The sequence below is a fragment of the Nothobranchius furzeri genome, chromosome 10 (genome assembly GCF_043380555.1).
Source record: "Nothobranchius furzeri strain GRZ-AD chromosome 10, NfurGRZ-RIMD1, whole genome shotgun sequence".
Taxonomy (NCBI): domain Eukaryota; kingdom Metazoa; phylum Chordata; class Actinopteri; order Cyprinodontiformes; family Nothobranchiidae; genus Nothobranchius; species Nothobranchius furzeri.
The window spans coordinates 37,949,589-37,977,088 of NC_091750.1; the positions used below are offsets into that span (position 1 = coordinate 37,949,589).

The 27,500-nt window shown below is 48.7% G+C and overlaps 1 protein-coding gene across 2 annotated transcripts in view; it reads left to right on the forward strand.

Moving 5' to 3' along the window:
• The window catches only part of adamts3 (ADAM metallopeptidase with thrombospondin type 1 motif, 3), a 167,024-nt gene that overhangs the window by 15,119 nt on the left and 124,405 nt on the right, over window positions 1-27,500 (forward strand). For both annotated transcript variants that reach the window (XM_015960279.3, XM_070555619.1), the window contains one exon: window positions 20,514-20,670. In XM_015960279.3, coding sequence (XP_015815765.3) covers window positions 20,514-20,670 — 157 coding nt within the window. The remainder of the gene's footprint in view (window positions 1-20,513; window positions 20,671-27,500) is intronic.

The following is a 27,500-nucleotide window of genomic DNA, read 5'->3' on the forward strand; positions in this document are numbered from 1 at the left end:
TGGGCTACGATGTAGCTCATCACCACCAGGTGGTGAATGTGTTAATGACTCTGTTGTAAAGCGCCTTGGGGGGTTCCAGGACTCTAGAAGGCACTGTATCAAATAAAGGCCATTTACCATTTTTGTTACATTGCAATATTACTGATTTCCAAATGTACAGCATTACATTACTTTTACATTACTTTAAGTTACTCTTGCCAGAATAACTGCACATATGGATTTAGCAGTTTAAATGTAGCTCATGAGGCTCGTTTAGTTCATTACACATCCATTGGAAGGGGGTGTGGCGTCTGAGCTGGGGTTCTGGTTAGAAACAGGCAGATATGATAGCAGTTCCTTAGCAAACGTTCTTCACGTTCCCGTTCTTCACAAACTTAAAGTAATGAGCGAATGTCCATTTGGAGAAAGTTCTAGCTGATGTTCGGTCAGCTGCAGGTTCTCTATTCTCTGCTGTCAGATTACAGGAAGGGAAACATTTTGCATGGATCGTAGCAGAAACAAAGATTTTGCTCCGCAGGTCCCTCCCATCACCTCCCTCCCATCACCTCCCTCCAATCACCTCCCTCCAATCACCTTCCTCCAATCACCTCCCTCCAATCACCTCCCTCCAATCACCTCCCTCCCATCACCTCCCTCCAATCACCTCCCTCCCATCACCTCCGTCCAATCACCTTCCTCCAATCACCTCCCTCTCATCACCTCCCTCCCATCACCTCCCTCCCATCACCTCCCTCCCATCACCTCCCTCCAATCACCTCCCTCCAATCACCTCCCTCCAATCACCTCCCTCCAATCACCTCCCTCCAATCACCTCCCTCCCATCACCTCTGTCCAATCACCTTCCTCCAATCACCTCCCTCTCATCACCTCCCTCCAATCACCTTCCTCCAATCACCTCCCTCCAATCACCTCCCTCCCATCACCTCCGTCCAATCACCTTCCTCCAATCACCTCCCTCCAATCACCTCCCTCCAATCACCTCCCTCCAATCACCATCCTCTCATCACCTCCCTCCAATCACCTCCCTCCAATCACCTTCCTCCAATCACCTTCCTCCAATCACCTCCCTCCAATCACCTCCCTCTCATCACCTCCCTCCAATCACCTCCCTCCAATCACCATCCTCTCATCACCTCCCTCCAATCACCTCCCTCCAATCACCTTCCTCCAATCACCTTCCTCCAATCACCTCCCTCCAATCACCTCCCTCCAATCACCTTCCTCCAATCACCTTCCTCCAATCACCTCCCTCCAATCACCTTCCTCAAATCACCTCCCTCCAATCACCTTCCTCAAATCACCTCCCTCCAATCACCTTCCTCTCATCACCTCCCTCCAATCATCTTCCTCCAATCACCTCCCTCCAATCACCTTCCTCCAATCACCTTCCTCTCATCACCTCCCTCCAATCACCTTCCTCTCATCACCTCCCTCCAATCACCTTCCTCTCATCACCTTCCTCTCATCACCTCCCTCCAATCACCTTCCTCTCATCACCTCCCTCCAATCATCTTCCTCCAATCACCTCCCTCCAATCACCTTCCTCTCATCACCTCCCTCCAATCACCTTCCTCTCATCACCTCCCTCCAATCACCTCCTTCCAATCACCTCCCTCCCATCACCTTTCTCCAATCATCTTCCTCCAATCACCTCCCTCCAATCACCTTCCTCCAATCACCTTCCTCTCATCACCTCCCTCCAATCATCTTCCTCCAATCACCTCCCTCTCATCACCTCCCTCCAATCATCTTCCTCCAATCACCTTCCTCCAGTCACCTTCCTCTCATCACCTCCCTTCAATCACCTCCCGCTCATCACCTCCCTCCAATCACCTCCCTCCAATCACCTTCCTCCAATCAACTCCCTCCAATCACCTTCCTCCAATCACCTTCCTCTCATCACCTTCCTCCAATCACCTTCCTCTCATCACCTCCCTCCAATCACCTTCCTCTCATCACCTTCCTCCAATCACCTTCCTCTCATCACCTTCCTCCAATCACCTTCCTCTCATCACCTTCCTCCAATCCCCTTCCTCCAATCACCTTCCTCTTATCACCTTCCTCCAATCACCTTCCTCCAATCACCTTCCTCTCATCACCTCCCTCCAATCACCTCCTTCCAATCACCTCCCTCCCATCACCTCCCTCCAATCATCTTCCTCCAATCACCTCCCTCCAATCACCTCCCTCTCATCACCTCCCTCCAATCACCTTCCTCTCATCACCTTCCTCTCATCACCTTCCTCCAATCACCTCCTTCCAATCACCTCCCTCCCATCACCTCCCTCCAATCACCTCCTTCCAATCACCTCCCTCCCATCACCTCCCTCCAATCACCTCCTTCCAATCACCTCCCTCCCATCACCTTCCTCAGGGCTGGATTATGATTGCCCCAGGGCGTGAAAGTGCCCAAAGATGACCAGGGCCTCCCAGAAAATACTTTTTATTGAATAAATGCAACAACAATGCTGCCGTCTTATATAAATCGAGCATTCGGGGAGCAGGTGTGTGTGTGTGTGTGTGGGGGGGGGGCCTTGGCCCCCAGAATGCCTTGATATGGCCCTGGATGTGAGACAGAGTTTTGACGGTGGTGCTTATAAATTGTTCTTTATATTGTTAAACATATGCGGTGGTGATGAATCGACCTGCTTTCTCCTTTTCAAGCACTTAGTTCAGTTTCCTCTGTTGTTATTTGACAGTTTTCCTGTCCTGGCTGTCTCTGGCCTTCCTGCATCTCCTCTCAGTTCTCCAGGAAAACTGCTGCCTGGATTTCCTACGTGTTCACATCACGAGTTACGTTTGAACTGAGCAGTTCAGGGGTCTACCCACCGCGCTACAGCAATAAGCAATGCATCACAGTAATTAATCACTTTTGTAACACGTTACTCCCAACTCTGGAAATCACACAGTTTCAGTGTAAAACCTCTAGTAATTTTCAAAATAAAAGCCTGCATCATTGGAGAAGTGCAGCAGTGGCTTTAATCCTTGCAGTGGAGAGTAATGCCATCATATATATGACATCAAACGTGATTCCCTTCTTTTTGGTTTAATGCCAGACCATACGACATAAACAAGCCCTGACCTTTGAGGTTTTGAGGGATCTTGGGATGAGTCCAGCGAGGAGCACGGCGGAGAAGCCGTGACTCTCCCCGTGTGTTCTGGCACGCAGCGAAACACACAAGCAAACGTTCCGTGCCGCTGACGCTTCCCATGCGAAGCTGGGGTCATTCTGAGAGTCGGGGTGCATTCCAATTCTGTTGTCGATGTAGCAGAAAGTGGGAGAGCCTCCTCACCCCGTGAGCAGATTATTGCGGCCTGCGATAATCTCATTTATTTTCAGTGATGTTGTTTAGAATAAATAATCCCTGTTTTTGTAAACACAAAAACCCAATCAGCCAATCAGATGGCAGCATGGTGGCAATAACTTGTTCCATCATTTAAATGAGAGAATTAAGATTAAATGTTCAAACTAAAGCAGTTCTATAAAAATCATGTTTATGAAGGAGAGCGATGAAGCACATTTATTATAACTGATGTTTGGTTCTGCGTCTGCAGATGCCATTTTGGCATTTGACCTCTGGGTTCAACTGAAGTGTCACGCTTAGCTGTTGATGGAGACATTTATGCTTGTAAATAAACATAAACGACATCAAATAAAATCCTGGAATTGTGGCAATGGGATCTGTTTTGGTCTTGGCTAGCTGTTAGCTCGTCACGAAGAACATCGGTGTTTATTTCTCTGAACGTAGGCTGTTCATGCCACTGGTGGGTTAAAGGAAAACTCGACTGCAGGGTAGAATACCAGGAAGTGGGAGCGGCCTGTTGCGAAGGGGTTTGAGTTGAACTAGCGATCATCATCAGCCGTCGTCTGGAGGAAATGAAAGTGGAGAGCGGTGTGGCGGTGGAGTTGTAGAACACGAGGAGTCGTCGGAGCTTTGATGTACGGCTCCGACGAAAAGACACAAGGCAGAGCTGGAGGTTGGAGATGCAAGATTAGGAGTCTGTAAAGCCGCTCAGGCTGAGTGATCGGGAGTCGGAGGCTTTGGACCGGAGGGAGGGGGCGGTGCTGCCAGGCAGGATGAAAACCGGGTTTGTGAGGAGAGTAGATGAAAGTGGGTGGTGTGATGGAGGACGCTGGAGGAGGAGGTGAATGCAGCAGAAGATCCGTCATGACAGCCTCATAAAGACGAATAAAAGAAGAATAAAAGCACATGAATACGAGCACGGACGATTTCTGTTTCTGTGGCCCCGTTTAGGTTCGACGTGAAAAAAATCAGAACTTTTGTTTCCAGGGATTTAAAGCCGTTACACAACCCAGACTCATCATGCCAGCAGAACAACACGGAGATGGAAACGGCCTCAGACGTTCCCGTGCTGCTGCTTTAATGGATTCATTCCCTCTGAACCATGAAACCTTTTACGAAGACGACGTGAAGAAACTAAAAACCTTTTTATAAAATCACAAGCATTTTCTGACACATGACGGTGGCACATGAGTTAAGTGCTCTCCCCGTAAGTGGGAGGTTGCAGGTTTGAGCACTGCTCAGTCTGTCACTGACGTACCCTTGAGCAAGACACCTAACCCACCTTACCTGCTGCTGGTGGTGGTATGGTGCGGTATGGGGAGCAAAATTAAGACTACTGCCCAGCAGCAGGAGGCTATATGAATTCCGAAGCAAACTACCGACCTGATTAACGATAAGCTGGCGCCGGTAACTGAGAGGCTGGCGCTGCTTACTGAGGAATAGCACCGTTACCGGCGTTACTACTAGATACGCTAGGGACTAGCAGCCCTCGGCTGGTCGTTGACTAGTTCAAACACTCCCTCTGCTGTCTATTATCATGGATAGGCTAGCGTTAGCTTGGATGGGCTAGTGTTAGCATTGCAAAGGCTAGCCATTAGCATGCCTAGGCTGGCCACTAGCTGGATTTCCTACCCTCTTGACGGACCTTTAGCATGGATAGGCTGGCATTAGCATCGAGAGGCTAGCCATTAGCATGTCTCGGAGAGTCACTTCCTCTACTAGATGCGTTTATTTATTTTTTTTACTTTTATTAAACGGATGACATACTATGAAACCTGCAATCACAGATTAGCATGTCTCGGAGAGTCGCTAGTCAGCTAGTGGCCAGCCTTGCTTCAGAATTTATATAGCCTCCTGCTGCTGGGCAGTAGTCTTAATTTTGGTGGGAGGGACCGGTGGTGCCAGTGCTCGGCAGCCTCGCCTCATCAGTGTGAATGTGTGAATGACTGACTGTGTTATAAAGCGCCTTGGGGGGTTCCAGGACTCTAGAAGGTGCTATATCAAATACAGGCCATTTACCGTGTATTAAACATCTGTAAAAGTCCCGATAGAGGACCAGTTGAGCTGATTTATGAACAAACATGAAAAGGAGGAAAGCGAGAGAGACGAGGTTCTACCCGACAGCTTAAAAGCTCCACCTCCAACAGGATCAGGTGCTTGTAATGATGTATTTTCAGTGTTCAGAATAAATATTTTAATCCAACAAGAAAAACAAATATTTTATTTGTAGCTCTGTGATATGAAAAGTAATCATCCAGCATCAGAATCAGCCGGTCAGAGCGGTGCAGAAATCGGTATCGGCTCTGAAAACCAGAATCCGTGCATCTGTGAAAACAACGCTGCATGAAAATCCCTCTGAAGCGTCTCTGTTTCTACGAAGCCGGACGTCTAAAGCCAAACCTCCGCTGTTGCATGGAGGAAAAACATTTTCATCTACAGAAGTTTGACAGATGGATCGTCTGATCCAGAGAGACGTCCAGGAGAGCAGCTCCTACTGGCTCAACATTAACCTTTAGCAGCTCTGTCTCACCCGGTCACCTACTAGCGTGTGTCATGTTGCATAACTCGCTCTGTCAGGCAGACAGAAGGCGTGTGTGTGTGTGTGTGTGTGTGTGTGTGTGTGTGTGTGTGTGTGTGTGTGTGTGCGTGCGTGCAGCTACTGTGGACACATTTTGACTTGAACCTGTAACGTGTGGACATTTCCACATTTGCTGGTCCACACAATGCTACGCATGCTAATACTTGGTTTTAGAGGTATTGGTGTGGATTAGTTTTAGTTTAGATTAGGATTAGGAATAGATCTCCACTGGTCACAGTTCGTATGGGTTGGGCATAGTCGAGTCACTAAAATGAATGAAAGTCCATACAAGCATATAAATGTGTGGGTGCGGGTGTGCGTGCCTGCAAGTGTGTATGTGTGTACGTGCATGCGCATGTGTATATGGATGCATGCACATTCATCTGCATGTGTGTGTGTGTGTTTGTGTGCACCTGTGTGTGTGCGTCTTCTTTGGAGTCCCTTTTAACTAAAACGCTCCGTTGTTACCTTCTCCTCAGACATTAACAGCAACTTGTGCGCTAATGCCATGTGCTAACCAGGGCCGTTGCTAGCTACTTTGGTGCCCTAAGCACAAAGACTTTGTGGTCCCCCCCCCCCCACCCCCACAGGAAAAAAACACAATAATACAGTATGTGCAAGCGCTTTGCCTTAAATTCTCTTTAATTCTCTTGTATGCACAAACTCGTCGTCGTCGTCTTCCTCCGCTTATCCGGGTCCGGGTCGCGGGGGCAGCATCCCAACTAGGGAGCTCCAGGCCGTCCTCTCCCCGGCCTTGTCCACCACCTCCTCCGGCAGGACCCCAAGGCGTTCCCGGACCAGATTGGAGATGTAACCTCTCCAACGTGTCCTGGGTCGACCCGGGGGCCTTCTGCCGGCAGGACATGCCCGAAACACCTCCCCGGGGAGGCGTCCAGGAGGCATCCTGACCAGATGCCCAAACCACCTCAACTGGCTCCTTTCGATCCGGAGGAGCAGCGGTTCTACTCCGAGTCCCTCCCGAATGTCCGAGCTCCTCACCCTATCTCTAAGGCTGAGCCCGGCCACCCTACGGAGGAAACTCATTTCGGCCGCTTGTATCCGCGATCTCGTTCTTTCGGTCATTACCCAAAGCTCATGACCATAGGTGAGGATTGGGACGTAGATCGACCGGTAAATCGAGAGCCTGGCTTTCTGGCTCAGCTCCCTCTTCCCCACGACAGATCGGCTCAGCGTCCGCATCACTGCAGACGCCGAACCAATCCGCCTGTCGATCTCCCGATCCCTCCTACCCTCACTCGTGAACAAGACCCCGAGATACTTAAACTCCTCCACTTGAGGTAGGACCTCTCCCCCGACCCGGAGGTGGCAAGCCACCCTTTTCCAGTCGAGAACCATGGTCTCAGATTTGGAGGTGCTGATCCTCATCCCAGCCGCTTCACATTCGGCTGCGAACCTACCCAGCAAGAGCTGAAGGTGAGAGCTGGATGAAGCTAGGAGGACCACATCATCCGCAAAAAGCAGAGACGAGATTCTCCTGCCACCAAACTCGACACACTCCACACCACGGCTGCGTCTAGAAATTCTGTCCATAAAAGTGATGAACAGAACCGGTGACAAAGGGCAGCCCTGGCGGAGTCCAACCCTCACTGGGAACAGGTCCGACTTACTACCGGCTATGCGGACCAAACTCACGCTCCTCTGGTAAAGGGACTGAATGGCCCTTAACAGAAAGCCACCCACCCCATACTCCTGGAGCGTCCCCCACAGGGTGCCCCTGGGGACACGGTCATAAGCCTTCTCCAAATCCACAAAGCACATGTGGATTGGTTGGGCAAACTCCCATGCCCCCTCCATCACCCTTGCAAGGGTATAGAGCTGGTCCACAGTTCCACGGCCAGGACGAAAACCACATTGCTCCTCCTCTATCTGAGATTCAACTATCGATCGGACCCTCCTCTCCAGTACCTTGGAGTAGACCTTTCCAGGGAGGCTGAGGAGTGTGATCCCCCTATAGTTGGAACACACCCTCAGGTCACCCTTCTTAAAGATGGGGACCACCACCCCGGTCTGCCACTCCCTAGGAACTGCCCCCGATGACCACGCAATGTTGTAGAGACGTGTCAACCATGACAGCCCTACAACATCCATAGCCTTGAGATACCCAGGACGAACCTCATCCGCCCCCGGGGCTCCGCCGCTGTGTAGTTGTTTGACTACCTCAGCAACTTCTGCCCCCGAGATCGGACAGTCCATCCCCAGGCCTCCCAGCTCTGGTTCCTCCTCGGAATGCGCATTGGTGGGATTGAGGAGCTCCTCAAAGTATTCCTTCCACCGTCCGACTATAGCCTCAGTTGACGTCAGCAGCTCCCCATCCCCACTGTAAACAGTGTGAGCGAGTTGCTGCCTTCCTCTCCTGAGGCGCCGGACAGTTTGCCAGAACCTCTTTGGAGCCGATCGATAGTCTTTCTCCATGGCCTCACCAAACTCCTCCCACGCCCGAGATTTTGCCTCGGCAACTGCCACTGCTGCACCCCGCTTGGCTATCCGGTACCTGTCTGCTGCCTCCGGAGACCCACAGACCAGCCACGCCCTGTAGGCCTCCTTCTTCAGCTTGACGGCTCCCCGAACCTCTGGTGTCCACCAGCGGGTACGGGGGTTGCCACCACGACTGGCACCGGCCACCTTACGACCACAGCTAGCAACAGCCGCCTCGACAATCGCAGAGTGGAACAAGGCCCACTCGGACTCAATGTCCCCCACTGCTCTCGGGACGTGGTCAAAGCTCTGCCGGAGGTGGGAGTTGAAGACCGTCTTGACAGGTTCTTCTGCCAGGCGTTCCCAGCAGACCCTCACTATGCGTTTGGGTCTGCCAGGTCTACGCGGCATGTTCCCTTGCCATCTGATCCAACTCACCACCAGGTGGTGATCAGTTGACAGCTCCGCCCCTCTCTTCACTCAGGTGTCCAAAACATACGGCCGCAGGTCAGATGATACGACTACAAAATCTATCATCGACCTGTGACCTAGGCTGCCCTGGTACCAAGTGTACCGGTGGGCATCCTTATGTTCGAACATGGTGTTCGTTATGGCCAAACTGCGGCTTGCACAGAAGTCCAATAACAAAACACCGCTCGAGTTCAGATTAGGTGGGCCGTTCCTCCCAATCACACCCCTCCAGGTCAAGCTGTCATTGCCCACGTGAGCATTGAAGTCCCCCAGCAGGACAATGGAGTCCCCTGATGGAGCACTATTTAGCACTCGTCCCAGGGACTCCAAAAAGGGTGGGTACTCTGAACTGATATTTGGCCCATAAGCACAAACAACAGTCAGGACCCGTTCCCCGACCCGAAGGCGCAAGGAAGCTACCCTCTTGTCCCCCGGGGTAAACCCCAACACACAGGCAGAGAGTCTCGGGGCTAACAAAAAGCCAACCCCAGCCCTCCGCCTCTCAGCCGGAGCAACTCCAGCAAAGTAGAGTGTCCAACCCCTCTCCAGGTCTCGGGTTCCAGAGCCAATGCAATGTGTCGAGGTGAGTCCGACTATATCTAGCCGGTACCGCTCAACCTCTGCCACAAGCTCCGGCTCCTTCCCCGCCAGCGAGGTGACGTTCCATGTCCCAAAAACTAGTTTTCTTGTCCGGGGATTGGACCGCCAAGGCTCCCGCCTTGGTCTGCCAACCGATTCGCATTGCACCGGACCCTTCATGTTCCTCCTGCGGGTGGTGGGTCCACAGTTGGACGAGCCCATGTATCCGGTTTGGGCTGGGCCCGGCCGGGCCCCATGGGCGAAAGTCCGGCCACCAGGCGCTCGCTTACGGGCCCCAACCCCAGGCCTGGCTCCAGGGTGGGACCCCGGTAACCCTCCGGGCCGGGTACTCCGACTCTTCGTTTTAACCGCCATGAAAGATCCTTCGAACCGTTCTTTGTCTCACCCTTCACCTAAGACCAATTTGTCATGGGAGACCCTACCAGGGGCACTAAGTGCCCCAGACAACATAGCTCCTAGGATCATTAGGGCACTCAAACTCCTCCACCACGATAAGGTGACGGTTCAAGGAGGAGTGTATGCACAAACTGCTTATTATTTCTAAAAAGTAGGATTGATATCTGCATAATATAACATACTCAACACAGGAACTCCATATTGTTATTATTTAGAACTATGTAACAGGTCCACACACCACAAGCACCGGTTGTGACACATGTGTTTCTCCAATGATAACCCTTCTCCTCCTTGAATGCTAACTTGCTTTGCACATCTTCTAATTAATTATGTACTTGTTCAATGAGCCCGCATTCAAACACATAAAGATAATTTGCCATATTCATTCTATAATAAGATAACAGTTTTAAACCATGGTAAAAAAAAAATACCGCAACAGATTATTTATAGGTTTATATTGGCTTATAAATCACTGGCATGTGACATGACTAAATTCAAAACTATTTAACCTTTATTAAGGACTAGAGAGGCACAATATACACATTTTATACACAACTAGAAAATTCTGAATATGAAGGGAGGAGGTTAGCATAATGGACTTTTTTCTTCAAATTATACCATCAGCAGCTGAGGTTCCCCTTGGCCCGTAAATGTTTATGAAATATAAATCAACATGGAGCAAATACCTAATTTGAAAATAGGTTTGTCTAATTTTTCATATTAAATCTCAGTTACATAGCCTACAGGCCACATAGGCTATTTAATACTGATATAAATCATGTCCATAGTTAACTCATGATTAATCACAAACAGCCGCTTATTTAAAAATAAAACTTCTTACTTTACCTTGACGGTGTTTTTGTCCTTCCTGTTTTTGTGATATTTAAGTATTTGGGTGGACGAATATGATTCATTTGTTTATTTCTGTTTCAAAACAGCACAGCTGGGCCTATCTGACCTCACAGAGGACACTTTAATTTACTTGAGAAAGATGTTTTAAGATAGGGGGGGGGGGGGGGGGCGGTGCGGCACGGTCCATCTCCTTTCCTTTTTGTATTTTTTACTCTCTGCTAACATGCTGTTAACTTGCTTTGCACATCTTCTAATTGAAATCTGTCTTTATCATATCCCGGTGTGGTGCCCTACGCGCTGTGCGTGGTGTGCATGTGCGGAGCGCTGGCGATGGTGCTAACGGTTAGCTTCGAGCCACGTGTGCACCGTGGCGGCCTAAACTTTTGGCCCCGGAGACACGAGACGTTATTGTAGACGTGCAGCTCTGACATGTCTGCAGCCACCACGGCTAAAAAGATCCTTTCTGATTCGACCCGACTCCTCGTGCAGCGTGCCGCGGCCGTGCACAAGAGTTTTATTCACTAGTAGTTCTTAATGTTTCTTGTTGACTTAGCCAAGGCTTGTTGCAGCGGCCTGACCCCAGAGCTGTTTGGGTTTCTGGTTTGAGGCATGGAGGGGAGCGTTTCCCTCCAGCCTCCCCCTCCTCTGCAGCAGGGCGCTGGGTCTAACGTGTGCTGATGGCTGCTTTTATTGATATTTATGTGTTCAGACGTTTTTAATCACGACCTGCATAAACTGGAGAGGAGGGCATTTTTTCTGTTGTCCTCTCAGATGCACATAGAGCCTTTCAGCAGCCTGAAGTTTGATTTGAAGTCTCTTACGGACGCCTACCGTCTCCTCGGTTCTGCCTCTAAATGTTCGCTCTGTTTGGCAGAAAAAGACCAAATCTCACTCACGACTAAGTTTTGAGGATCTGTGTGTTTCCTTGAGGTGAAACCCTTCCCTACTTTTTAGTTTCATTTGTCTTTTTTAGTTTGCATAAAACTCAGATGTGGGTGTGATGCCCTCGCCTATTAAATATATGGTACACATTTATTTTTACTCGCACCCTCGCACAAATGCAACCCACCTTTCCCTACAGACCTCCAGCCTTGGCTCCGTTAGTCAGGAATCTGCAGGAACTGGAGTCGTTTTTCCTCATAAATGTCCTTTTTAAAGGAGGTTGGGATGAAAATGGCAGGTAGCGATGACGAAGGTTTGCTCACACTTTTGAAAGCAAACACACCTTTGAACAACACCGAAGGTGAAAGGTGGCAGTGTCTGGCTGGATCCAGAAGCCCCCCCCCCCCCCCCCCCCCCTCCCTCCGAGCTGAAGCGCGCTCACTCCGGCCTCCTTAAGAGGTTGAGACTGAAGGAGGCTGTTTCTGAGCCGCTGGAGCCCTTCGGCTGAGTCCCAGATGTTTTCCTTGGCAGACGGGCGATGTCTGCTTGGCCGGCTGATGTGGGCGATATGAAACTGTTGGAACACAGAACTCTTGATCCTTTTATCTTTTTGATGCCGGTGTTTTGGTACCGATTGGTTGAGCTCCTGTCAAACACCTGCCATCTTCATCTCTGACGCCGGATAACAAAGAAAACTACGTTTCTGCTCTCACAGCGTCAGAAATCTGGCTGTTGGGTCACATCTGTAGAAGTTGATTGTGTTTTATTTATTCTTGTTTTCTTTAACCCTCTGGAGGCAGGCATTGCCATGGACGCAATTTTCACTTTAGAAGTGGGGGGGGCACGGGGGGGGGGGTGTCTTTACAGTATGCTCTAATGGGAAACAGGTTGTTTTCTGCTTGGTCCTAGAGCTCAACCAGTGTCAATTTAATATAGCGTAATATTGTTTTTGGATGGTAAAAAGTGCAGGGGTCAAAACTTGACTTTGGGAAAAAGTGGGGGGGACATGTCCCCCCTGTCCCCCCCCAAAATTACGTCCATGGGCATTGCAGATCGTTAAGACCTACCTACCTGGTTACTCCGCATACGTATTTCATGAGCATTTTTAACAGAAGTTCCCCTGAAGGACTTGGTTGTTCGTCCTTTTATCAAAACTTATTTTGAGTCTGAGAGGGTTGAACAGTAAGGATTAGGAGCCAAACAGCATAAAAATCTTGAAGTAATTTAGATTTTTTTTGGATTTTTGTGACAGCTTTGTGAACCTTTGGACCCTCCCGTTAACTAGGATTAACTGGGATGGAGCGAGGCTGGTTTTGTTTGTCAGATGTCGGCCAGAGGGGTTTTAACGGTGACGTTTGACCACTTTATGGGTTATAAGACATTACTGGATGATTTAGAGTTGTACTTTTGCATGAAATAAATGAATTATCCGGAGTGCGTTCAAAGGATGCATCATTAAAACCATCACTGACGTCTTCCTTTTCGCCCCCGCCTTCAGATCTGACCTTTATGTTCTTCAGGTTCCCCGCGATCGTTCTGCAGCGCCGCTGCAAGAGCACGCCGCCGCTCAAAGGCAATAAAACATTTTCTGTGCCTCTACCTCACCCACAAGCACCTCGGTGTCAGTCTCAGGAATATTATGTTTTCGAGACCACTCAGTTGCCGTGGATACCCGTGAAATGCCACAGATCGGAATATGCACGAGGTCGGAGCGGGATGTGATCCAGAAACACCCGAGCAGCTTTCTAGGACAGGTGTGACGCTGCAGCTGCAGGTCAGCAGAGTTTTAGAGGTTGGATAATTAGTTTACACGAGTAAAACGTTGTGGCTGAACTTAAATAGACTGTTGGTAAGGAGTTTTAGAAATGAGGTCCCAGATTAGTAAAAAATGCTGCATTTTTATTTTACTTGACTTTAATCCACTGTTGAGTTCCAGAGGATGTAAGGTTGTACTTTAGCATTTAAATAAATAAAGTTTTGATTGAACTCATAGTGCTTTTGATGCTTTTTCAGGTTTGTGAGGCTTTAGATGGCTAAGAGGAGGTTTAAAGTGCCTCTCGAGATAAAAGTTTCACAAAAACAATAAAGATGAAAAATATCATAATAGAAAACTAAAAGTAAAATGATGAAAGGTTTGGGAAGCAGCAGCTTTAAAAGATGCTGGTGAGGAAGAGGAGGTGGACCCGACGAGCTTTAATCCAAACAAACCCAACCGTCATGGCTCCCGCGTTTTTCCTCATTCTCATTATTTTACTTAGAGTTTAATAATATCATTAATATCTCATCTGTTTAATATGTGCAGTTGTGTTTGAGGCACTGAGAGGAGGTTGGAGTGACCACGCGCATCACACCGGCTTCCATTTCCCACAGTTTTTAGCTGCTCTTCCAGGCTCCTCCCGACTCTTCCTGCTCTTCCGGGTTGGCTCTTCCAGGCTCCTCTGGGCTCCTCCAGGCTCTTCCTGCTCTTCCGGGCTCCTCCGGGTTGGCTCTTCCAGGCTCTTCCCGGCTCATCCTGCTCTTCTGGGCTGGCTCTTCCAGACTCCTCCCGGCTCTTCCTGCTCTTCTGGGCTGGCTCTTCCAGACTCCTCCCGGCTCTTCCTGCTCTTCTGGGCTCCTCCGGCTCCTCTGGGCTGGCTCTTCCAGGCTCCTCCTGGCTCTTCCGGGCTCCTCCCGGCTCTTCCTGCTCTACCGGGCTGGCTCTTCCAGGCTCCTCCGGGCTCCTCCCGGCTCTTCCTGCTCTTCCGGGCTCCTCCGGGATGGCTCTTCCAGGCTCCCCCGGGCTCTTCCTGCTCTTCCGGGCTCCTCCGGGCTCCTCTGGGCTGGCTCTTCCAGGCTCCTCCGGGCTCCTCCCGGCTCCTCCGGGCTGGCTCCTCCCGGCTCTTTCTGCTCTTCCGGGCTCCTCCGGGCTCCTCTGGGCTGGCTCTTCCAGGCTCCTCTGGGCTCCTCCCGGCTCTTCCGGGCTCCTCCGGGCTGGCTCTTCCAGGCACTTCCCGGTTCTTCCGGGCTCCTCTGGGCTGGCTCTTCCAGGCTCCTCCGGGCTCCTCCCGGCTCTTCCGGGCTCCTACGGGCTGGCTCTTCCAGGCACTTCCCGGCCCTTCCGGGCTCTTCCAGGCTCCTCCGGGCTCTTCCAAGCTCCTCCTGGCTCTTCCGGGCTCTTCCCGGCTCATCCTGCTCTTCTGGGCTGGCTCTTCCAGACTCCTCCCGGCTCTTCCTGCTCTTCTGGGCTCCTCCGGCTCCTCTGGGCTGGCTCTTCCAGGCTCCTCCTGGCTCTTCCGGGCTCCTCCCGGCTCTTCCTGCTCTACCGGGCTGGCTCTTCCAGGCTCCTCCGGGCTCCTCCCGGCTCTTCCTGCTCTTCCGGGCTCCTCCGGGATGGCTCTTCCAGGCTCCCCCGGGCTCTTCCTGCTCTTCCGGGCTCCTCCGGGCTCCTCTGGGCTGGCTCTTCCAGGCTCCTCCGGGCTCCTCCCGGCTCCTCCGGGCTGGCTCCTCCCGGCTCTTTCTGCTCTTCCGGGCTCCTCCGGGCTCCTCTGGGCTGGCTCTTCCAGGCTCCTCTGGGCTCCTCCCGGCTCTTCCGGGCTCCTCCGGGCTGGCTCTTCCAGGCACTTCCCGGTTCTTCCGGGCTCCTCTGGGCTGGCTCTTCCAGGCTCCTCCGGGCTCCTCCCGGCTCTTCCGGGCTCCTACGGGCTGGCTCTTCCAGGCACTTCCCGGCCCTTCCGGGCTCTTCCAGGCTCCTCCGGGCTCTTCCAAGCTCCTCCTGGCTCTTCCGGGCTCTTCCAAGCTCCTCCGGGCTCCTCCCGGCTCTTCCGAGCTCCTTCGGGCTCCTCCCGGCTCATCCGGGCTCCTCCGAGCCGAGAAGCAATAAGAACCTGTTCTAAGCTGCAATGTGGGTCTTTTGTGAGTGTAAATCACAACAATCAGGTGTTTTTTTTCCTGAAGCACTTCTGCTTTAAAGGTAGATGGTTTAACTGGAGCTCCAGAAAAGGATTATGGATTTGTCGAGGATGCGGCGAGCGTGCTTCTGTGAGATATTGATATCATACTCTGGTGTTTTATGATGGAAAGCGCTGTTGGACTTTAACGAGACACTTGTCCTCCAACGATGAAAGGCTTTCATATCTGTGGAAATATTGACTTTATTGATTTGAGGGTTTTATTCATCCATTTTCTCCCTCCAAGAATAAAAAAAACAGTCATTTTTATTCCGGATGAGCCTTAACCTCCGATAAAGAAAAGGAACCTTCCAGACAGTTTTCGTTTAATCTGACACGACTGCGCATCGTCTCCTCCTCCTGGAGTGACTTGAATCTTTGGGTGAAGGTGGCTGATCTTCTCCTCATCCTCAGGGTGGGTGGGGTTCAGACTGGAGATCTTCCTGCCTCTCCGATGCTCCCGTTTGTTCCCGAGTTGAGACCTGACCTGTCGTAGAACCCCAGAAAACCCCTGGGATTTAAATATCTTCTGGGATGTTTTTCCCCTTTCCTCCTCCTTAATTAAAAACTTACACAGCTTCGGTCGGCGTTCCAGCTCCAACAGGAATTAGATCGGCGGAGACGTCAAAGGAGAAACGGAGTGAATAAAAGGATGCCTGAAACTCCTCTCTGGGTGCACGTGAGGAGAAAATCGGTGTAACTCGGCCTGATGATGTTTGCTGATGTGGTGAAAATGTCGGAGAGTCTATTGGGAAGAGACATCTGCAGGTCCAAGATAAACGAGGTGGAAATTCCTGCTGCAGATTTATTTAAGAAAAGATATCTGGTGTTGGGAAGAGAAAGCAACATCATCAGCTTTACCTTCGCTTTTCCTCCTGAAGTTTGGCTCATAAACCCAGAATGCTCCCGCCTGTCTTATTAAACCCCTACATAGAGCTAAAGTACGTAGAGCTGGACGTAGATGGTATCTCCCGTTGTGTATCTACTCTACATTTATCATTTCCTGACATGAACACATTCCTCTCTCGCTGCAGAAACGTTGCTAACTCTTGTTTTCTGTTACACGAGAACAGATTTATTCATTTACCCATTTGGTTCCGACTGCATTTGCAGCATTAAATAAACAAAAATAATGATTTTGGAAACATTTAGTATTCCAGCAGGGCCCGTTCCTGTTCTCCACATTATCCAATGGAACACCGGGTCTCCGTAGGGATCAGGGGACTAAAGTGCCACAGAAAAGCAAAACAGCCCCGAACGAACTAAACATTCAATAATAACAAACAAAACAAAGGGAGCATCAACATTTATGAAGGATTAACAGTTTTTTTAGCTGATAACCTGTATAGATGAGTGTCTAGTAGTGCTGTACACGTGTGCAATCATTACTTTGGCCGTTTAGTGCAACTTTAACTTATTTCGGCCCAAAACCGTAATTCTGTCTCCATCTTCAGGGTAAAGCTCTGCTCCACATTTATGTAGAATCAGCCACAGCTGATTGCTGCAGGGTGGCGTTGCCCGTGCGGTGGCTACACTGCACTCGCCGCACCTCCACCTGGCTCAACCACTCACATGACACATTCGTGCTCAGAGCCGCTCGCCGCCTCCCCTTTTATCTAACGAAGGTCAATAGGAAATCCTCCTTCCTGCAGTCAGTTTCCGTGTCTGCTCTTCTCCTGAGAGATGAGTCTGCTGCGTGTGTGTGCTCGCGTGCACGCGCTCGTTAACGACTCTTTCTTTCCGACCGAGAAACTCGGAACGCACGGGGGGGGGGGGGGGGGGGGGGGATGAGGGGGGTGCCGCTCTCTGGCCTCCAGGCAACACCTTTTCTGAGGTATTTTCCTAAAATGGTAAATATAGTAAACAGCCTGTATTTGTATAGCACCATTTTCAGGTTCTACAACCCCCCAAGACGCTTCACAACACAATCAACCATTCACACACACATGAGCTACGATGTAGCCACAGCTGCCCTGGGGCACACTGACAGAGGCGAGGCTGCCGAGCACAGGCACCACCGGTCCCTCCAACCACCACCACACCACCAGCAGGCAAGGCGGGTTAAGCGTCTTGCCCAGGGACACAACAGCAGAATTCTCTGGTCAGAGCCGGGATCGAACCTGCAACCTTCCGATTACTGGACAACCCGCTCTACCTCCTGAGCCACTGCTGTCCCCGCCAGGACGTCTGGTTGAAACAAGTCTCCACCCATGACTTGACTCCCACTTTAAGTTCTGCAGTTCACTGACTGTAGCACTCACTTTCCCAGAATGCACGGGAAAATCTCTGCTCCTTTCTCTAAATCCTTCATCCACCAGCAGGGGGCACTGCAGCCTCAGCCCTCAGGCCAACGATAACACTTGTTAGCTTCTGACTGCAGATAGATGAATATCTGTTTTATGTACAATAAAGTTCCAGCATTTTGAATTCAAACTGTAGTGGAGCTGCAGCTGCTGTTTCCTAACCAACATCCCGTGGATGCTCGGCCTCACCACACGCCGTGTTTTCACCACGACGTCTGATTCTGTAGCAAGAGTGTGTGAATGAAGATCTGCTCAGGGAGAGGCTTTGCTTTACGGGGCCATGATGCCGCGGGAGTTAAGGGCTGGCCTCGTAATCGGAAGGTTGCAGGTTTGAGCCTCGCTCAGTGTGTCGCTGTCGTTGTGTCCTTGGGTAAGACACTTAACAACCCTTGGTGGTGGTCGGAGGGACCGGTGGTGCCTGTGTACGGCAGCCTTGCCTCTGTCAGTGCGCCCCAGGGCAGCTGTGGCTACATCGTAGCTCATCACCACCAGGGTAGGAATGTGTGATAGACTGATTGTGCTGTGAAGTGCCTTGGGGGGGTCGTACAACCCTAAGAAGGTGCTATATAAGTAGATGCTGTTTGCCATTTAGATGGGTAGGGGCTTGACGTATTGTGACCTCACAATAAGGAACATTTTCAAACGGCTCATTTTAGACCAACAACTCCTGAAACTAAACGATGACAGAAAACTGTTTTTTCTTTATTCACGCTTGGAGAGTTGATGAAGGCAGACGAGACTCACCTGGCGTCTCTGCTAAACAGACACCAGGTGAAAGGTGAAGAGTAGAAGTCCTGACTTTAGACTCAAAAGCTTTATGAAGTCAGTACGTGACGGCGACGGCCTTAAGAGGATAAATCTGACACCTGGATGTCTTCTTGATGTAAAACACTTTAAATATTGACTCTGAGTTTAAGACAGAAGTTTCGTGTTCCACTTAAACCTAAAACCTGCAGCTGCGGAAGCAGGAGCCTGTTTGTGACATCATTTGCGTCGTTTCACAACAAACCCCCAAAAGGTCACTGAGAGGTCAAAACAAGTGTGGGCTTTAAAGGTGGCGCAGATTTCATGTAGCGATGGGTACCGAATTCGGTACTTTTTAAGGTACCGGCCGAATTCCATAGTACCGACCGAGCACCGATTCACGTCATTTGAAACGGTGCCTCGTTTCGGTACCCGTCCTTCATAACGAGAACTTGCCTAGACAGCTGTGCATGCGCAAGAGCGTTATGTCGTCGGTCGCTGCGAGCCAGTTGTAAACAGAGCAGCATGGTAGAAAGAACGCACGCTAAAGCTTGGGTCCACTTCACTAAAGGTGATGGGTAACTGGGTGATGATGAAACCAGCGACAACGATTTAAGTGAGACATCCTCATCTTAATCTGCTCCGGTAGGTAAATAAAATGTTTAAGATAACGTTAGCTTGATATGTTAGCTTCCGTTTCGCTAATGGTGCGTTCGCTTTCTCCTCTGAACTCCGAATTCCCGACTAGAAGAACTTGAACGCGCTCTAAAGTTTGGCTTCACTTTACTAAATGCGACGGGTGATTGGGTGAAGATGAAACCAGTGACAACGATCTAAGTGTGAGGCATCGTTTTAATCTGCTCCAGCAGCTAAATAAACTGTTTAAGATAACGTTAGCTTGGTATGTTAGCTTCCATTGCTACCATTGTTATCAGCTAATGGTGCGTTCGCTTTCTCCTCGGAAATTCTAGCTTCCCAGTAGGAAAAATCAAATGAAAAAGGACGGCAAAAGGAATGAAGATACACAGTAAATTTAGTTCACAGTAAAGATGTTTGCTTCAGTTTAATTATCAGCTTATAAAACTACAAGGACGATGTTAAAATACAAACAGTTGTATGTTATTTATCGTGATATTTATCAAATATGGTTATATATTGAGCAAAATAAGTATTTAATTATAAAAGAGAATTAAATTATTAAACACTCAAAAGTATCTAAAATTGGTACCGTTAAGTACCGGTATCGATTCAAATGTCAAGGGTACCCATCCCTAGTATCGCATCTATTTTCTCTTTTTCTTCCTTTTGTCTGCGTTCTGCAGAAAAGTGAACGTTTATTATAAAATCACATGAAACCTCCTGATGCTGGGGGCTCGACGCCGGCTTCAGCACAGCGTTTGGATCAGATGAGCCGTACATCCAGTTTGTACATTCATTTACTGAGAGTGCCCCCCCCCCCCCCATTTCTGCGGTGAACAGCAGGCATGGTTGACCCCTTATTGCAGGTAATCTGACAACTGCAGGTAGTCATCTCTTTGCAATGTAGCTCCAGCGTGCCACTAATGATGTGGAGCTTTCTGATCTCCGCCGGCGGTTGTCGGGTAACCAGGCGATAATTGCGGAAGGAGGGGAAGCTGCAGGAAAACAATCACAACAGTGTGCAGACATACCACACCGCGGTTATACCCAGTCCCCAGAAACCCACCGTCTCTCCTCCATCAATTACTGAACATGAAATAAGCAAATTTATTATATTTGATTCACGTTTGTCCGTGGCGTCTCAGGATTCTCTAAAAACACGATGAAAGCAGCAGAAACGAGACATTTTTGCCCGAGGTGATTCGGACGAGCACAAATTTACATTTTAAAGCAGGAAAAGAGCTCAACGCAGTAATTATCGGTGATGTAATCAGCATCATCAGGTTCTTAATACACAATGAAAGGTGATTCTCATAGATCAGGAAAAGGCCTGATTTGTTGGTGTTTCCTGCTGTGGTTCTGACCCGGTTCTGTGTTTCAGGCTGGGATGATCCGCACCGACTCAGACGAGTACTTCATTGAGCCGCTGGAGAAGGGAACCCAGGAGCTGGAGGACCAGGGCCGGGTCCATGTGGTTTACCGCCGGTCGGCCCTGCTGCAGGCCCCCGCCGACGTCTCCGTGGACTACCAGCTGAGAGGTAAGACCTGCAGGGTCCACTGATCCTGGACCAGATCGCTCTGATAACAGACGGCATCAAGAGTACAGACCTCAGAGCTGATGCTGCTGTCGGTCAGGGGTTCATTAAAAACCCGCAGAGAGGAAAATAAAATCCACTAAAAGCTTCTTCCATCCAGGAGAATGATGGAAAATCAATGTGAACGAAACTGAAACTTGAAAAAGTTTCAGCAGGTTTATGGGAATATTTTCACATTTGTAGAAAACGGTTTGAATGCGATTCAGCTGTTTTATTCTGGAGTTTCTGGGCTGGTGACACTAAACTGGTAATCAGCTGTGAAGCATCAATGCCAGAGCTAGAGGTTTACCTGCTCATCGTGGTTTTGATCTGAAGCGTGAGCGTTCTGCTCGTGGAGGCTGACGGAGTCCATCTGGTCACATGACGATGGATTAGCTTATCGTTTCATTAAAAAACAAACTTTCAGCTTTTCTTCACTAATCCCTGCTGCTTCACAACTAAAACGGCATTTAATCCCCGCTGAATTAGCAGATATGGATCCTCAGCGCCCGTTTCATCCAACATCATGATGCAACTGCCGCTGGAAGCGGAAGCGGAGCGAGCGGTGACGCACGGTGGGGTTAGGACCACGTGTCATCAGCTGAATGCTGCACACAGCGGCTTAGTTTGTCACTTTAATGTCAACATTGACATAAATCCAGTGGAAGTGGATCCATAAATGATGCATGTGCACATGAAAACCGTGCATAGATGTCTCGGTGCTGTGGAGTTGCTGCTCGCGCCTTGTTTTCAGACACTTTCTGAGCCTGAAATGAAAAAAAAGTATAATAAAACATGAGAAATCGACTTAAAAGTCTTGTTCCTGGTCTAGATGTCATCAAGTAGCTCAGAATCATGAATGTGTTGTTGTGGTTCACCAGCAGGTGATGGTTTTAGACTTTCTGTGTGATCTTTCTTTAAAGCCTCTCTTGCTCGTTGATTTGTCCGTTCCTGACAAGGCTGCTCGTTTAATCTACACACACACACACACACACACACACACACACACACACACACACACACGCACGCACGCACGCACGCGCACACACACACACACACACTGCAGTGCAGAATGTACTTTTAAAGGCAGCATCTTCATACATGAGAGGTGAATAAACATGTTTTTGTCCCTGATGAACACTAAACAGCAGGATGTTCATACAGATCTGAACAGAACTTCTGGCGGAACGGTTCAGCGCTGCACTTCCCGCTGTGACAAACGGATCTTCGGCTGCTTTTATTGAAACTATTTCCTTCATCAGAATTTATCCTGAAGATAATTTCCACCGGATTACAAAATAAGGTGTTTTTAGTCCGTTTGTCCCCCTAAAACCCTCTGAACAGAGGGTGCCCCCAAGGGGTGGCCAGGGGTGGCCATGATCACCCCTAGAAAATTGCTGGTCCCCCCCAGGAAAAGCCAGTGTAAACACTCATATTATTGTTCAGTCAAAGGGTATATTGATCTTGTTTATTCAAGACAAAATTGCAAATCAAAATCAAAATATTACAATTAATGATTTACCGGTCGATCTACGTCCCAATCCTCACCTATGGTCATGAGCTTTGGGTAATGACCGAAAGAATGAGATCGTGGATACGAGAGGCCGAAATGAGTTTCCTCCGTTGGGTGGCCGGGCTCAGCCTTAGAGATAGGGTGAGGAGCTCGGACATTCGGGAGGGACTCGGAGTAGAACCGCTGCTCCTCCGGATCGAATTCCTTTCAGTCTCAGAAAAGGAGCTCCATCCTTCGTTTTCATTCATTAATGATCATTTAAAGTTTTACATTCATTTGAACGAATTGAAACGAAGAAACATTTTGGATTTGAGCCAAGCCCCAACAATGCGGGTGAAAAATTGAGGTCAACGCAGAAGTGACAAAAATTGCAGTTCCACCCTCATCCACTAGGGGCTGGTGTCAGAAGCACGCAAATCCTCATTGACTCCCATGTTAAAAATACCAATTTCACAGCAGAAATAAACATGTTTACAGCCTGGTACCAAAACATGTTTTAGGTTTAAATGATCTAGTTTACTCTCATGACAACTCTGAGGGGGGTGATTTTTTTTCTCACTCTTCTGTTTTAGTGTATTAAAAGCCTAAAATCCTGTATAATTAATGAGCATCAGACCCACGTGACCACAGAGCTAGCTCCGTGGAAAGGCCTCAGTAGAGCCTCGGTCTGGCTTGGAAACTGCACCGGGATTTTGAGTCTCTGTGTTTGTGTATTCTTTTTTGGATATTATTTGTGCAATTGTTGGACGAAATGACTTGCTGTGGCATTAATTGCACTAATAGAGCGTCCAAGGAGTCTCCACTTCATTTTTTTCGGTAAGTAAAATTATATTTATGTATTTTAGGTCACTGCCGAGCTGAGCTTAGATTTTAACATGTACTGTTTAACCATGAAATTTAAATGTAATAGGGTAAAACCCAGTGCATTTAACATAATGCTGCACTTTAGAAAATGGGTTGAAATATAACATGTTGGTGGAGCTGGGTTCCCACTATCGGCTTGTGGAGCTCTCGGGAGACCGATGTTTTACACCCGGTTCTCCCCTCTCTGCAGCTCTGTGCTTCTCAGATCACGGCGGCGCTTGTCTGCTGTGCGGCTGCCGGCTTGTGGAGCTCTCGGGAGACCTCTGTGTTCCACCCGGTTTTACCCAGCGGTCAGCCCGGCGTATCTCTGACTCAGAAGCTCTGGTGTTGTGCACAGTTAACTCCGGTTGTAGCTAGGTTGCTACCTCCGTTAGCTTAGCTCCCACCTCCGCGTTAGCTTTGGGTTAGCTTCAGGTTAGCTTGTAGCTAGTTCGACCGGGTGTCGTCAGTTGATCCCAGCCTTACAGCCCCACCCTCAGCTCCACCTCTCTTCCCGTTTGTGGAATTGTCTGGGCTTGATGGAACCTGTAACATGGTCAAAATGGCGGTGGTGGCCACCTCCCATTTTAGCTCAAAAACTTTTTATTGGAGCCTATGGAAACCCATTGTCAATATTTATATGTCGATGATTTGAGCTTAATACAAGAAACCAAATGAAGCTTCAAATCTGGAAAACATGAACGTTTTATTTTCTACGGTTTTAGTTTTCACAATAAAACGTTAAGTGGGAGGAGTTGTTTAGTAGCTAGCAGCAGGTGACAGGAAACGCATCACCTGGCTCTGATGGCTGTAATCACCAGCGTGCACGTCTCCATCCGACCCTGTATCTGAAGATCTCCAAAACCAAAAACTGCTGCAATTGTTTTAAAAAAAATATTATTTTTCTATTAAAGTTTAATCACTAGTCTTATTTATGTTTTAGGTTTAGTCAATTATAAACCCCTCAGTAGTCATGGCAACAGAATCAAGAGCACAGAGCTGACAAATTGCACTTAATCACAATCTTGTCCTTCAGATTATTCTCACACTTCCTTATAATTTATTTAAGAACCGGAGGCTGAATGATGACTCAGAACTCTAATTAAAGATCTAGATATGATTTATTTATCAGAGTTTTTGCATTTTTACATAATTTATTCATCTGGCTCGTTTAAATCCAAACATGCAGGATAAAAGAAACATCAAGTGTTCAGTTTTCCTAGAATTACCTCACACGCTTCAGCATCCGCCGTGTGTGTGTGTGTGTGTGTGTGTGTGTGTGCGTGTGCGCGTTTTTTGTGTCTAATAAAGATTAGGAATCCACAGACTGATGTTCTTCTGCTCTGTTTCTCACATTTTACTAAAACACTTTTTTGAAATATTTGCTTGAATTATTTAAAGAGAGAAAACAGCTTTCCCTCATTTAGCTTCACTGATATTCCCTTTTAGACCCTCGTCGTGTGAGGGTGATGTAGGACATTAAACCCATATGCCTGATTCATGTTCTCCATCCCTTATGTAACTGTCTCTCCTTGTCCGTCCAGGGTAACTGGAGTTTTTCTTTTTGTTGCCTCAAATCACCACACATGTACAATCAGGCCACAGACAGAGACAGGACTGCTCTTCAAAGATTTTTACTGGCAGGATCTGATTTAAAAACAAGCACACAATAGTTCATCAGTGTGTGTGCGCTGCAACTGTGTACAACGGTCTGTTCAGGGCAAAAAGAAAAAACAAACATTACTATAAGGACTGAAAAGCTAGCTTCCGTTAGCTTAGCATGCTAACCAGTGTGAGTCTCATCTATAAAGTTATTAATTTAATTCAAACACAGCTAACATTTTCAAAATACACTCTAACAACACTTGTAAACCTGTAACAGGTCCTGTTGATATACTAACTAAAGATTAAAATGACTTAAACAGAAGTTAAGTGCAGAGCGCTTTCACCATCGACATATACATATATGGACAATGGGTTTCCATAGGCTCCAATAACACATTTTTGAAGAAAAATGGGAGGTGGCCACCACCGCCATTTCGACCGTGTCACAGGTTCCGTCAAGCCCAGACAATTCCACAAAAGGGAAGAGAGGTGGAGCTGAGGGTGGGGCTGTAAGGCTGGGATCAACTGACGACACCCGGTCGAACTAGCTACAAGCTAACCTGAAGCTAACCCAAAGCTAACGCGGAGGTGGGAGCTAAGCTAACGGAGGTAGCAACCTAGCTTCATCCGGAGTTAACTGTGCACAACACCAGAGCTTCTGAGTCAGAGACACGCCGGGCTGACCGCTGGGTAAAACCGGGTGAAAGACAGAGGTCTCCCGAGAGCTCCACAAGCCGGCAGCCGCACAGCAGACAAGCGCCGCTGCGATCTGAGATGCGCAGAGCTGCCGCTGGGGAGAACCGGGTGGAAAGGTTTCCATCCCAGAGCTCCACAAGCCGGCAGCGCGCACAGCAGTCAGGAGCCGCGATCAGACAGAGATGCGCCGAGCTGCGGAGAGGGGAGAACCAGGTGGAAAACATCGGTCTCCCGAGAGCTCCACAAGCCGATAATCGGAACCCAGATCCACCAACATGTTATATTTCAACCCATTTTCTAAAGTGCAGCATTACGTTAAATGCACTGGGTTTTACCCTATTACATTTAAATTTCATGGTTAAACAGTACATGTTAAAATCTAAGCTCAGCAGTGACCTAAAATACATAAACATAATTTTACTTACAGAAAAAAATGAAGTGGAGACTCCTTGGACGCTCTATTAGTGCAATTAATGCCACAGCAAGTCATTTTGTCCAACAATTGCACAAATAATATCCAAAAAGAATACACAAACGCTACAACTAATGGTCTAAGTTGAGAGACTGAAAATGGTGGAACAGTTTCCAAGCCAGACCGAGGCTCTACTGGGGCCTTTCCCCGGAGCTAGCTCTGCGGTCACGTGGGTCTGATGCTCATTAATTATTCCGAATTTTAGGCTTTTAATACACTTAAACAGAAGAGTGAGAGAAAAATCCACCCCCCTCAGAGTTGTCATGAGTGTAAACTAGATCATTTAAACAAAAAACATGTTTTGGTACCAGGCTGTAAACATGTTTATTTTTGCTGTGAAATTTGTATTTTTAACATGGGAGTCAATGAGGATTTGCTCGCTTCTGACACCAGCCCCTAGTGGATGAGGGTGGAACTGCAATGTATTTCATTTCCGCGTTTGCTTCAATTTTTGACCCACATTGTGGGGGCTTGGGCTTCACAGTAAACCTACCTCCACCAGCTTTCATTACTGCGTTGGTGGGAGGGGCCGTAAGAGCGCCTGAAGGACCTGTCGCATGCATCTGCGCCTGACTACCAGTAGGCGGCTCCAAAAACACAATCAATTACTGCGCGTCACTTTTGGTGAAATTCACATTTTCATCTCTGTTACACTTAGAATAAAAGAATCATTACAGAGCGAAGCGCTTGTGATCTTCTGAAAGATCTAAAAGTCAGAATGCCGTCAGAATAGCGTCCAGATGTGCTCCAGCTGCAGGAGCAGTCTAAACACACTTAAAGAGCGAGCCACCCCAAAATCAACTTTTATTCCCCTGATAAAATATATAAATGTGTGCTGCAGACACGTGTAGTCAGTAGATTTGCACTTTAGTGCATTTTAGTGAAAATTTAAATTTTCTTCCTAAAACTGTCAGTGTCATGTCGTTGTCAGGTAAAAACTGCACTGCATTAGAATTGAAATCTGCTATTGGCTAAGAGGTACCCTAGAACGTTAGCTGGTACCATATGATGTCACAATGTCGTTGTGAGCCTGTGTGTGTATTTGTTAGCGGCTCCGCCCTCTTGGTCTGCTGGTTTTTTCAAACAGGAAGTGGGAGCGGAGTAATACTCTAGTAGGGGGTGACTTGCTCGTTGCCGTTGACTTTAAATCCTTCCAGGGAAACCTCAGAGGCTGCTATGAGCTTGTTCATCCACGTTTACGTAAAAAACTGTCTGTAGCCCCGCCGCAGCTGCGTCATCGCTGAGAGCTCGTCCGCTTTATTGGGGAGAGTGCGGACATTTCCCATAATCACGAGGGGTAGATGTGGTTTAGATCTCCATTCCCCCTCCAGAGCCTGATTCTGGAGGCAGAACCGGGTTTCCCGAGGAGAAGTGAGCTGCAGCTTGAGCGCTAGCATTAGCTGCGCCCACCTTAAGGACACTAAAACACGTACAGATGAAAAAGCTAAGAATAAAAAGAGTAACGGAGCTCGGGCTCTCCGCTCAGATGGCCTCCTGCTGTTATTGGTCCCAAAATCACGGCTGAAGCCGCGCTGGGACAGGGCTGTCGCGGTAGCAGGACCAAAGCTCTGGAATGAGCTACTCCTAAGGGCTTCTTCCTCCATGGCGGTTTTAAAACCAGGCTGAAAACCTACCTTTAGAACCTGGCTTTTTCCTCTCTTAGTC